Source organism: Vulpes vulpes, chromosome 1, assembly GCF_048418805.1.
Source record: "Vulpes vulpes isolate BD-2025 chromosome 1, VulVul3, whole genome shotgun sequence".
Lineage (NCBI taxonomy): Eukaryota > Metazoa > Chordata > Mammalia > Carnivora > Canidae > Vulpes > Vulpes vulpes.
In genome coordinates, this window is record NC_132780.1 from 32,690,552 (window position 1) to 32,703,559 (window position 13,008).

Genomic DNA, 13,008 nt, shown 5'->3' on the forward strand with positions numbered 1-13,008 from the left:
GGAAGACATATTCCAACATAAGTACATTATCACACCTGACTAATTCTCTAATATCATCTAAAACCTAATCCACTCAGATTTTTCCAGTTGCCTCCAACATGTTATTTATAAATGTTTTATTTAAACCAGGATTCATCCCAGAACTATGCATTACATTTGGTTGTTAATTCTCTTAATCTAGAACACTGAGTCTGCATTTATATGTGGGTAGGAGCAAATTTTAACCATTAACAGTTACCTTTATGAATTATTTCTGGCCTGGGCCAGGATATTCATTATTTCCCTCTCCTTGTAGCCATTTTGGACACTATCCAAACAAATGAACTTCACTCATGTCAACTGTTTAAAAAAGAAAAACACCTTATGAAGTGTCCCATACTTAGAGATGTTCTGCTTCATTAAAAAGCACACTTAGGACTCATGTCTAGTCTTGCTACTGAGGATTTTAGGAAAAAATTGGCAATATTCAGGTATTCTATATGCTGTTAACACAGGAAACCGAATGGGCTCAGAAAATGGGAATTTGTAGAGAAATGTGATATAAAAGTTGCCAAGTTAAACAATGGATTTCAAGTAAGCATTTGGAATTTATATTTGATTTCATATCTTATGAGAACATCTCAGTCATCTCTATGATATCCTGTGAAGCATAAGGAGAGAAGATATTATTTAAATACCCATTTTGTAGACCAAATTACAGGAGGAAATGAGACCTATTCAGCCATAGAGTGGGGCATTGAATTTTTCATTTGGCCTTTAACTGTTTTGAAAGTACCTTTCTTATGCTTAATTCTTCATATTTGCATGTCTCAGCATTCTTAATGAAGCTAACATTCTTAATAGCATAGAAAGATTCAGTTGGTTTCTTCCTACTCAAAGTAGAATAAATCTTTATCATAATTTCTTTTCCTGAAGAGGTATTCCTCTCTTTTCATTGTGTGTCATATAGATACATTTTATGTAATGAATTAAAAAGCTAAGTATCTTGGGGTGCCTGGGTGACTCAGTCGGTTGGGCATCCAACTCTTGATTTTGGCTCAGCTTGTGATCTTGGGGTCATGGGATTGAGCCCCATGTCAACCCCACATCAGGCTCTGCACTCAGCAGAGGGTTTTACCTCTTTCTCTCTCTCTCTCTCTTCCTCTACCCATCACCCCACTCATGCTTTCTCTCTCAAATAAATAAATAAATCTTTTAAAAAAAAGCAAAAGGCTAAGTGTCTACAGAATTAGTAGGCACATTCAGGGATATGGACATATCTGGAACTATGTTGTTTTTAAAAGGGATTTAGAGGACAGGACCATTCTGAGCATGTTTTTTTAAGTAGAGGGGAAGATGCTAGAGGGGACATGGAATTCATAATAAAAATACTGGATTTTCCAGAATCTTACAATGTGCTTGCACTATACTCAGAACTTTACATGTATTATCTCATTTAATCCTTATCCCAATCTGATGAAGTCACTGAGGAATAAAATGGTTTAGAAAATTTGACCAGTGTTGCAGAATGAGTAAGCTGTGGAGCTCAATTAGAGCCCAGATTCTGGCAAGAGGGCAGAACTTCTGAATAAGAAGGCGAAGATGGGGAAAGAAGAAACTCTAAGGGGTGCGGATTGGAAGTTTGGGGAAATAGTTGCTGTGTCTGTTCAAAAAGAAAGTAAGAAGATAGGTTGCCTGCTGAGATAATTTGACAAGCATAGAGGAGGGACTTGGGACATGTTTTGTAAGAGGTACACTGGGAAATTTGTTGAGGATTCATGCCTAACACATTGTAAAGCTAATAAGCAGCTTCATTCTTAGGGGGAGCCAATGGGTGTAATTTTGTGACTATCTCCAGCAATATGACGGAGTCTAGAAATGGCAGCAATGGGGGCTGATGATGGCAATGACCCAGGGTGGGCATGGCACAGCCTCAAGGAGGCTTGTGCTTTTTTTGGGTGTCTGGACTGACTTCAGACAGTTAGGATTCAGAATCCAGCCTCTGTCTGTCACCAGTGAGGGGACTTTGGTTAAGGATCTCCACCTCTTCAAATTTCAGTTTCCCCATTTGGAAAATGAGGATAATATTAATTTCTACTTCATCTGCTTTTTGTGAGTGTGGAATACCAAGTAAAGTGTGAAATGTGGTATATGTAAATTTCAATAATTATAGGCTCCTGTGATGATGCTAACAAGGGAATGGCTCAAATGGTGGACCATAGTGTCCTGCCTGAGATAGGAGACCAGTGAAACTAGAATGGGCTGATAGCCTGGGATTAATCAAGTGATGATGAGCATCAGTCTAGGAATGAGCAGGTTCAGCAGCGATATGAAGGAGGGTAGCTGGCAGGTAAGGAATTTGTGGGTTGAGGGCACTCAAATTTGACATTTTTGAAAGGATTGCAAGAGACAGTAATACTTAAGATATGACTCTACCAGCCCCTGACTAAAATGGAGAGGAAAGTCATGGGAGTGGAAGATGTCAAGGAACTTGGAAGTTGTCAATGGATGCAGAGGCTGTTGATGAACTGTGAGGTTAACAACATGTGTGGTTGAGTGGCATCCTAGAAAACTACCATGCTAAAGTTGTTTAACGTTTAGAAACCAGTGTGTGTGGTCATGAAATCAGACTTTTTAAAAGTGAGGGACACAGCCAAAGAACGTAGGGTGGCCCCCAAGGGAGCAGGGAGATAGTCATGCATTCTCTAATCGGACATGAACAAGACTACTTACTGCTTTAAATTTTGCAAAAGGTTAAAAAATGTTAAGGAGTGGAGGAAGAGGGTCATTTTTTTTTCGGTCTTTGGTTTTCCTATAGGACAAGGAAATGTGGGTAAAATCTACTAGGCTTCTTTCTTATGCACTAGAGTGGGGCTATTGCTATTCCTTTATTTTTAAAATAGCTTTCTTGAGGTTTAATTTATATACAAAAGATCTGCACATATTTAATATGTGCAGTTTAATGTGTTTAGGTGCTGTTCCTTTTTTTATACATTCCATGAGCATTTATTGGGATACAAAAACCATGCTGTGCTTCAAGGCACAGGTCTAATAGAAATATATTGTGAGTTGGAGATGATTTTCAACTTTCTAGTAGCTACAAGAAAAAGTAAAAAAAAAAAAGATGAAATGAACAATGCCATTTTGAACCTAGTATACTGAAAATACTATCATTTCAGCATGTTACTGTAAAAATTAAATACAATCTATTATGTTTTTTTTCTAGGAACTGTTCAAAATTTGATGTATATTTTGCAATTACAATACTTATCAATTTCACTAGCCAATTTCAAGTGCTCTATAGCTGCATATAGCCAATGACTACTGTACTGACTATAGGGAACTTGAAGGATTGGGATAGAAAAGAAATTATTTCTTGATTTCTTTTTAGTTGAAAGTTACAATAGAGTTGGTGAGTATAATTGATACAAAACCCACCTATTGGCTAACATTTATATTTCAGATCTTTCAATGTATTCATTTGATTCCCAAACTTGTTGCAAAAAATCAAAAGTGACTTGCAGTAAGATATAAAAATTAAAAAGAAAGTGAAAGGAGGACAACTGTTGATTTTATGTTCATTTAAAGTCTCTCTCAGCACAATTATCCTCTTGACCTTGTGAGGGAACACATCAAATATTTTTGGCTAAACCTCATTTTAAAACCTTGGAAGTCACTCGAGAGAGTGAGTTGGGGAAAATAGTTGACCCTGGTAAGCTCCTGCCTCCACAAGGCAGCCGATCAGGGAGTAGAAGTTGTATTTTCTTTCTCTAGGTGCACTTGGGAGGCTGCAGTTTAAATCTGGAATCCCTTACTTCTGTCAAGTGCATATCCTGTTGGTGTCTCATATCCTGAATAAAGCTGATTACATAATCGGGTCTCCCCGGCAGGTGTGAAACTATTTTTAGGGAAGATGTATCATTGCTCAGAAGTGGATTCAGACAAACAAACATGTGGGTTATTAGCCTACATAAAACAGGTGAGGCTGACCAAATTTCTTCCATACTGGATGAATACAGCATAAGGAAAATGGAAGCTAATTGAACTGTCAACTGTTGTCCATTGTTTGGAGAACGAATGAATCATTCTTTTGCTTGGTGGTGAAGGAGGTAACATTCCCTTGATTGAAGTTGCAGGCACTTTTTAAATAACTTATTTTTGGTGGTATACTATTTTCAAATGCAGGTCCTGCACCAGATGTGGTCTCAGACAAAATCTATCAGATCAGCAAAACAATCGAGGAATACGCCATATGCCCTGATCTTCGAATCGACCTATCTCGGCTTGGAAGACAAGAATTTGACCTGGAGAACAAATTCAAACCATTTAGAGGTAATAGATTATATTTTGAAGAAGTTGGAATAACTCCATGGGTGGGGGCGACTGCTTTCTGCAGGGGAGAGCGCACATTAAAGTGATTGGATTATCTATTTTGGGAGTGACTTCATAAACAGATGTAGTATGACTGTAGCACAAAGGAAGGTGAGAGAAGCCAAGAAACTCAGAACTGGCAACTTTCAAAAATGACTTCCCAAGCCCAGGATCATTTTCAACATAGGAAAAATGTCATAGCTGACTCCCTTCTGGCATTCCAAGAATAGATTGTGAATCGCCAGGATATGTCTTCACTTTTTTAATCAACTAAGGTGAAAAAGCTGGAATATCTTATACAATTAAGAAGAGAACCAACAAGATAATGGAATCATTAAAATTTCCCATGGAATGTAGGCATTTTTTTTTCCAAGCCACTAAAGCGCTGTTCAACTTGATTCAGTGTGCCAGTGATCACCTCTTCTATACCAAGCACTATGTTAGGAGATTTTCCTAGGATCCCAGTACATACCAAATGGATTTAGGCAAAGAACAGAATGAAATTGCCCCCAAGTAGCCTTTACTATAGAGTGACTGAAACTTTAAAGTACTCAGATTATAACCTTTAACTTTACAGATTAATATTGAACCATATAACAACATTAATATCATGCATGTTATTTCCCCCTCTCTTTTGTCTTATTACTTTTTCCTAGAATGTATACAATTAGCCATAAACCAACTTTTTACTCTGTTAGTTTCCTATTAGCTTAAATACAATTGGTGTTAAGATGTTATCCTTATTTGACAATGAATTTAGCTAAAAAGATTAAGTACCAGGCTCACAGCCACATGCTATTTGAGGGACAGGGAAGAGCCTGAAATGGATTGTTGAGGGGTCACACTATGAAGCCAACACTACTACCATTTTCTTGAAGAATTTTGAGTCAATTGCTTGTTTAACTAATCAGCAGAAACTAATTGAAAGCCATATGATACTGGAGATGATGATGCCTCCTTTTATTAATCTAGTTGCAAGCATGCGCACACATGTACACACAGTGGTTTGACAACTATAAACAAGGGATATATTATATGAAACAAATGTATTTAAATATGCTTATTTACATATTTTGGAAAAATTGGACAATAAGATGACTGGGAAAAATTAGGCATTACTATGAGGAAGAAGTTATGAGTGCCTTATTTACTTTTGGTCATTTTCACAATTTTTATACTTGTCTAAGAGACCCACATCTTTGGTGAGTTCAGATTCGGGCTCTTTCTGCAGGCACATTGCTAGTTTGATGAGTTTTCTAAAATGTTATGGATACCAGGAAGCGGCTAGAAGAATTCCCTGGTTCCTAAGAAGAATTTGGAAATAATCGCTGGGGATAGTTTATGTTCTATGTTCTTGATGTTTTAAATGTTGAGGAAGGTTTGAGTTAATTGGACACACATCATTCCTTGGCATTTCACTTTACGGGGTCAAGAACATGAACTATTTGATGTGAACTTTCAATTTTCACTGAATTCTACTTGCTTCCTTGTTTTTTACATTTCTGTTTACTATGCATTATCTTCTATGAATACTAAGGACATTTAGGCAAATGGTTCAAGGGCTAAAGAACCAGAATGAAATTGCCAAAATTATCCTATATTGTAGAGTGAGTAAGTCTTCTAACATATTCAGGATATAATCTTTTATTTTATAGGTTATTTTTTACTGTGGTATAATATATATAACATAAAATTGAACATTTTAACCATTTTTAGGTATACATTTCATGTAGATTAATTCCTAATTTATTGTATAAATCAATATCTCCCTCAGGCCAAAGGATTAAAAATGATTTGTGTTCATCAAAAAATAGTTACATTATATTTGAATGAGTACACATACTACACTGATTTAGGTGTAAAGAAGAATATTTTTAGATGTGTATTTGACCAGACAAAGGGATAGTTTCATATAACATATTAAAATTCCATCTGTTAACACTTATACCTGGATTTACTGAAAATTATCAAAGGTGGATTGGTAATATCTTTAGGGCAGATTTAAGTATTTCAGAATTCCCAAGTAGTAGGTATTTGAAAAATTTGAAAAACAACGTACATATGCTTCAAAACTTAACTATGAATTTAAAAGCAGGGCTTATGAACAAATTTTAGTGTCTAAAGAGTCAAATATTTACTATTCTAGGAAAATACTTTCTTAGTATTATATGCTGATGGTGAAGTTTAAAAAATGTAATGTCTTTTGGGTTTTGTGTATGTCAGATAACTGGAAAAGACTAGTTTTGGATTCCTGGTCACTGGGTGGTGCCAGACACTGAAGAACGTTTGTGTTTAATGAAGATTTCTAAATATCTGGCACTCACCCTGAAATCTGTACTTGATTGGGCACACCAGAGACTTCATACAAACTCAGTATTATATTCTTCATCACCAATTCTAACCCTAGATTTGGTGGACCCCAATGGTGTTTAGAAAATAAGGGTCACTACTGAGGTCACTCCTTGATTTGTTTCAAACCCACTGAGTGGTTCTTTGGCTAACCCCCACAGTGAATGAGCGTGTCAAGATGCCTCTTGACATTGAGGTGTGTACATTTTTTGGGAGAGAGGTGGTGGAAGAAAGGTGGGATAAAAGGGTACAGTTTTAACACCTTTATTCTGTGGTTGATTCTTCATTTGCTAAGAGGAATGTATAACTTGTATTAAGTACACCTATCGATGACTGGAAAAGTCTGCAGGATCTTGATTGTGCCTTAATTTGTGACTTAGCCTACAAATGGATACTTGGCTTCCTGCATGATGTGTAGGGTTATGATGGGATTGTGAACAGAACGTCACCCTATGAGGGTCGTGATTCATTTTATACTTCCAGGTAGACTTCATGGATATGGTCAGTGATGTTTCCTTTTCCTTTCATATCCTTAGTGGAGATAGTGGACCCAGTAGATATCTATCTCAACCTTCTTCGGACCATCTTTGACTTTAATGCCATCAAGAGTTTGCTGACAGGGCCTGGCCAACTGAAGATCCGGGTTGACGCAATGCACGGAGGTAAGTTTGTGGTCTTCTCCCAGTTGGTGGACAGGAAATGTTAAGGAGGGCAGCCTGGGTGGCTCAGCGATTTAGCACTGCCTTCAGCCGAGGGCATGATCCTGGAGATCTGGGATCAAGTCCCATGTCAGACTCTCTGCATAGAGCCTGCTTCTCCCTCTGCCTGTGTTTCTGCCTCTCTCTTTCTCTGGTCTCTCATGAATAAATAAATAAAATCTTAAAAAAAAAATGTTAAGGAGAGCTCTACCCATGGTGGGTTTCTGGATTATGAGGAAGATTGGATTCATAGATATTCACACAATGTGTGGATGTTCAGATATTTGGAATGTTCTGGAAAATTTCAGAGTTCTTCTCTCTTTTTTTCTTACTTAGTTTTTAAAAAAAAAATATATCATTTTTTAATTGAAGTGTAGTTGACATGCAATAATAGTTTAAGGTGTGCAACATAGTGATTTGACAGCTCTACATGTTATGCTCTGCGCACCATGAGTCTAGTAGCTACCATCTGTCACCATACAATGCTATTATAATACTATTGACTCTATTTCCTATCCTGTATCTTTCGTCCCCATTACTTGTTCATTCTGTAACTGGAATCCTGGATCTCCCACTCTCCTTCCTCCGTTTTGCCCATCCCCTTGATCCCTCTCCCTCTGGCACTTTCTCTCTTGATGCAAATGAAAATAGTGTTGAACAAATGAGTTGGAGCCTATTTGGGAAGGATAGTTAACTGTAATCATTTAAAAAAATCTATTTTGATAAAAAAGTATATTTTGATCAATGTACATGCATATAAACAGTCAAGTAGTTAAAAGTTCATTATAAAAAAGTCTACCCCTCTGTTCCCCCCAATTTTCTACAAAGGGAACTTTTTTTAAATAACAGTTTTAACTTTTTGGGGGGGAAGTATTTATCTCCCTATTACTAAATACTATGAATATACTGAGTTTCAGTTTGGGCCTTACTGACTTGATGATGGAAGATGAGGTCATAGCTTTTTTTCACCCTCTCCATTCACTAAATCCAAGCACACTTCTCTCAACTAATTATATTCTCATTTTGGTGAGATCAGTATGCAGTGTCTATATTATCAGATCCCTGCTAAGCCATGCAAAATACTATAGTTATATTTTCTCACAGAAAAATTTAATTTTCTTCATCTTGTTTTCTCATTGCTTAGTTTTCATTAGATGGATTTACCAGTATTAGCCCCCATACTCTCTAGGGGTCTAAGTCCTCCTGCCTTGTGTTCCTGGAAATCTCTGATCTGCTCTGTTCTTCTCTGCACTGGTTGTTCTCTGAGTTGCTCTTATCATCATTCTAGATATTCTCTGTACAATTTCTGGTGTTGGATATCCTTATTTCTGGATCCTTTGTCTTCCATTTTTATGATTTACTCCTGTGTTTTGGAGGAACCCATTCTCCAGGAGCTCTGAGAAAAAATTGATGGGAAGTAAATGTGTTTAGTTATTGCATATCTGAAAATGCCTTTTTTTTCTCCTTACTCTTAACTGATATTTATCTGGATACAGAAATCTAAGATGAATATTATTTTTCTTTAGAAGTTTGAGGGCTTTGCCACATTGCCTTATAGCCATCATATTGAACTTGAGAAGTCTGATGCTATTCTGATTTTCAGTCTATGGTATGAAATCTTTCTTTTTTCTTCTCGGGAGACTTTAAGGGCCTTTGGCTTATTATCAGTGTTTCTTCCTTTTGCAAAGATGAGTCTTACTGTGGGGCTATTTTCCTCTATTATGCTGGGAACTTGGGGGATCCTCTTAATCTGGAAACTTGCATCCTTAAATCCTGGGAAATTTTCTTGTATTACTTCTTGAGTTATTTCCTCTATTACTGTCTCTTTTTCTTTCCAGAATGGTTATTGCTTAAGTATTGAACCTACTGGATTAGTTCCTTAGTTATCCCTATTCTCTCCTCTGCCCTCACCACCCATTTTCTTTTTCTTTGTTTTGTGCTGTGTTCTGAGATTTCCTCAACTTTATCTCCAGGTCCTTCCATTGTGTTTTTCAGTTCCATATCATATTTCTAATTTCCTAAAACTTTTTTCTTTTCCAAATAATCTCTCTCTCTCTTTTTTAGAGGTTATACAAGCATGCATGGGAGTTGGGGAGAGGGGTGTTGGGAGAGGAAGAGAGAGAATCTTAAGCAGGCTCCATGGCCAGCTGGAGCCTGACATGGAAATCGATCACAGGATCCTGAGATCATAACCTGAGCTGAAATAAAAAGTTGGACGTTTAACTGATTGAACTTCCTAGGCACCCCAAAATAATCACTTTTTAAAATATTCATGTTTCATGAATGCCATATTTTAAAAAATAAGTCATGTTTACTGAGATATAATTTATATGCAGTAAAACTGACATCTTTTAGGCATGCATACAGTTTGATGAGGTTTTATAAGTGCATATATACATGTAATGACTATTGACAATGTAGATATAGAATATTGCCCTCATTTCAAGTTCCTTGTGGCCCTTTGTAATCATACCCCTCATCTTAACCCCTAGCTCCTGGCAATCACTCATCTGCTTTTGCCTGCATAATTTTGCCATTTTCTGTAAAACTACCTAAATCAAAGCATAAATATGTAGCCCTCTTCTTCAGGCTACTTTCACTCACATAAAGTTTTAGAGATGGGTTCATGGTGTTGACCATATCAATAGTGATTTCTTGTTACCACTGAGTATTTCATGGAATGGATGTACTACAGTTTGTTTATCTATTCATCAGTTGAAATAATTATGGTTATTTCTAGGGTTTGGCTACTACAAACAGAGTTGTCATAAACATTAGTGAATAAGTCTTTATAGGTTACATGATTTTGTTTGTCTTAGATAAATACCTAGGACTGGGATTGCTGAACCATAGGTCAAGTCCACATTTCACTTTAAAAGAAACTGCCAAGCTCTTGTCCAAATTGGCTGTACCATTTGCACTGCTAATAGTGTACGAGGGCTTCAGTTTTTCCATGTCCTCATCAACACTTGGCATTGTCAGTCTTTTCAATTTTAGCCATTCTACCGTATCTTGTTGATTTCTATTAAAATATTACCAATATATATTTTATTTTTTTAAAGATTTTATTTATTTGAGAGAGAGAGCATGCACAAGTTGGGGAAGGGGCAGAGAGAAAGGGAGAAGCAGGCTCTCCACTGAGCAGGGAGCTCAATGAGGGACTCGATCCGGGGACCCTGGGATCCTGACCTGAGCTGAAGGAGATGCTTAACTGACTGAGCCACCGAGGTGCCCCTATTAATGTATATTTTAAAAGTTTTCTTCACCCTATATGGTTTCTTCTTTTTTTTAAAGATTTATGTATTTATTCATAAGAGACACACAGAGAGAGGCAGAGACACAGGCAGAGGGAAAAGCAGGCTCCATATGGGGACCCTGATGTGGGACTCGATCCCAGATCCTGGAATCATGCCCTGAGCCTAAGGCAGATGCTCAACTGCTGAGCCACCCAGGTGTCCCCTCCCTGTATAGTTTCTGTTTCTTCCAGGTTGCTCTTTATTCTTTTTGTTTTGGTCTCACATTGACTGCATTTTTCAAAAGTTTGGCAATCCTTGGCTGTCTGGCATGTTTGAGAATGGGGCACTGAAAATTTTGTTAGGAGGTCTGAGCCCATGTGTAACACTAATCCTCCATGGCTTTACTGTAAGGTCTTCTGGTTGGGCTGTTTTGTTCTTTCTTATTGCCCCAATCATATTCCCCAGAAAAGGGTCTTTCAGGTTCTTGCCCTAGCATTATCTGGCCTAGAGGGAAGACAGCTTCTCTTTTTTTAACAGTTTGAGCAATATATCTGGTTTTGAGCCTCACTGCCTTGTTTGTACTGTATATCCATCCTCCAATCAATCACTCTGGCCGAGGGATGGAAGATGTTGATTGGGCAGACTTAGGTCACCTTCTCAGCCTTGGGGCAAGTGGGATTTAGCCGTATCCACCTGATAAGAACTAAGATGGGGAAGGAATTTATTCTCCAGAGGAAACCCAAAGTATTGCTACTAGAGGAAGGGGAAATAAGTGCCGGACAGCAATGTTCTTTGTGTCTGCAATCATTTTAACTCTACCAACTATCTAATTAGATGCTGTAAACCACTGAAGCATATAAAACTAAGCATGTTTTACAAAATAAGTGCTAAGGAGTGGTATTTTCCGGTTCAACACACATTTATGGAGTGCCTAAATAAATTCCTGTGTTAAGAACAGAAACATCATATGTTAGGAACAGAAACATTATAATCAAGGGATGCAAAGCACATAGTTTCTGCATTATTGGGCTCTTAATACAATAGCAGCATGAGTCAAATCTACAGGTGAGTGAGTGAGTGAGTGATGGTAAGACTGATGCTATGTAATGTATATTTATGAAATAATTAGGTCCAATGGCTTACAAGAAGAAACCACCACAGGTAAAGTTTCAAGAAGGAGGTAGCATTTCTGGAGGATCTGCATTTCTTAGAAAGAATATAAATCAGATAGAGATGGGGAGTAGGGATGCCACCCAAATGGAAAGGACATTATAAACAAGGGAATGCTTAGTGTGTGCAAAGGGAATGGAGCCTGAGGTAGAACTTACAGCACATTTAGGGACCACTATGTAATCCTGTTGGCTGAAATATATGTAAAGCATTGTTTTCCATTTAATTTTCACTGATACAACACAACCCTCAAACAGTGAACATCTTTTGATTTTGCCTGTCAGGCATGCTAGATACTCAATGGATAGTAGTTGAAGTAAGTGTTACTCTGTGTTGTGTCTTGAAAGGGCTTGTAGAATTTTTTTTCTCTCTGCTATTAAATGGCCTTTCTTCTTCTAACCAGAACAGAACACACTTGTGGGTTTCTGCAAAGATTTCATATTGCTGCATATTTCTTTTCAGTTATGGGACCCTACGTGAGAAAAGTCTTGTGTGATGAGCTGGGAGCTCCAGCCAATTCTGCAATAAACTGTGTCCCCCTGGAAGATTTTGGAGGGCAGCATCCTGACCCAAACCTGACATATGCAACAACCCTTCTGGAAGCAATGAAAGGAGGAGAATATGGATTTGGAGCTGCATTTGATGCTGATGGGGTAAGTAGGAATGTTTCCTGCCTTCTAACCCTTTTACCATATCATAAGCCAAGCATTGGAAGCCAGAGAATTCATGGAGCTGGCTGACATGTATGCAGCATTTGAACCCTAATTGGCTCCGCATCTGCTCTTCTTTTTACTGGCTCTCCTGTACTGCAATTAAACAGCCTTTATGTTTCTTAGTTCCAGAGTGCATTATGTTATTAAAAGGTTATTTCTTTTAAAAAATATTCATGTAATAAATCTTTATTTATAGTTGGTTTTGTTAAAACTGCATTAAGGAGCTAGGTAGGTAGTTCAACAATAATTCTTGTTCTCTATTATATTTTGGGGAAAGTATGAGATAAGTATATGGAGACTGCTGAACCCTGAGGTGGTCATCCACCTTTCAACAGGTGGGATACATTCTTAACAGTGTCAAGGTCCTGGGCCCTACAGTACTCAGGAATGAACTTATTTATTTAGTTAGTTACAAAAAAGATTTTGTTTACTTGATTGAGAGAAAGAGAGAGCAAATACAAGTAGGTGGAGTGGCAGGCTGAGGGAGAGGGA

The 13,008-nt window shown here is 37.5% G+C and overlaps 1 protein-coding gene across 1 annotated transcript in view; it reads left to right on the forward strand.

The window, feature by feature from the left end:
• PGM5 (phosphoglucomutase 5) overlaps positions 1 to 13,008 on the forward strand; it is a 190,231-nt gene that overhangs the window by 20,769 nt on the left and 156,454 nt on the right. The window contains exons 3-5 of the mRNA XM_026001579.2: positions 4,165 to 4,311; positions 7,236 to 7,361; positions 12,266 to 12,456. Coding sequence (XP_025857364.1) covers positions 4,165 to 4,311; positions 7,236 to 7,361; positions 12,266 to 12,456 — 464 coding nt within the window. The remainder of the gene's footprint in view (positions 1 to 4,164; positions 4,312 to 7,235; positions 7,362 to 12,265; positions 12,457 to 13,008) is intronic.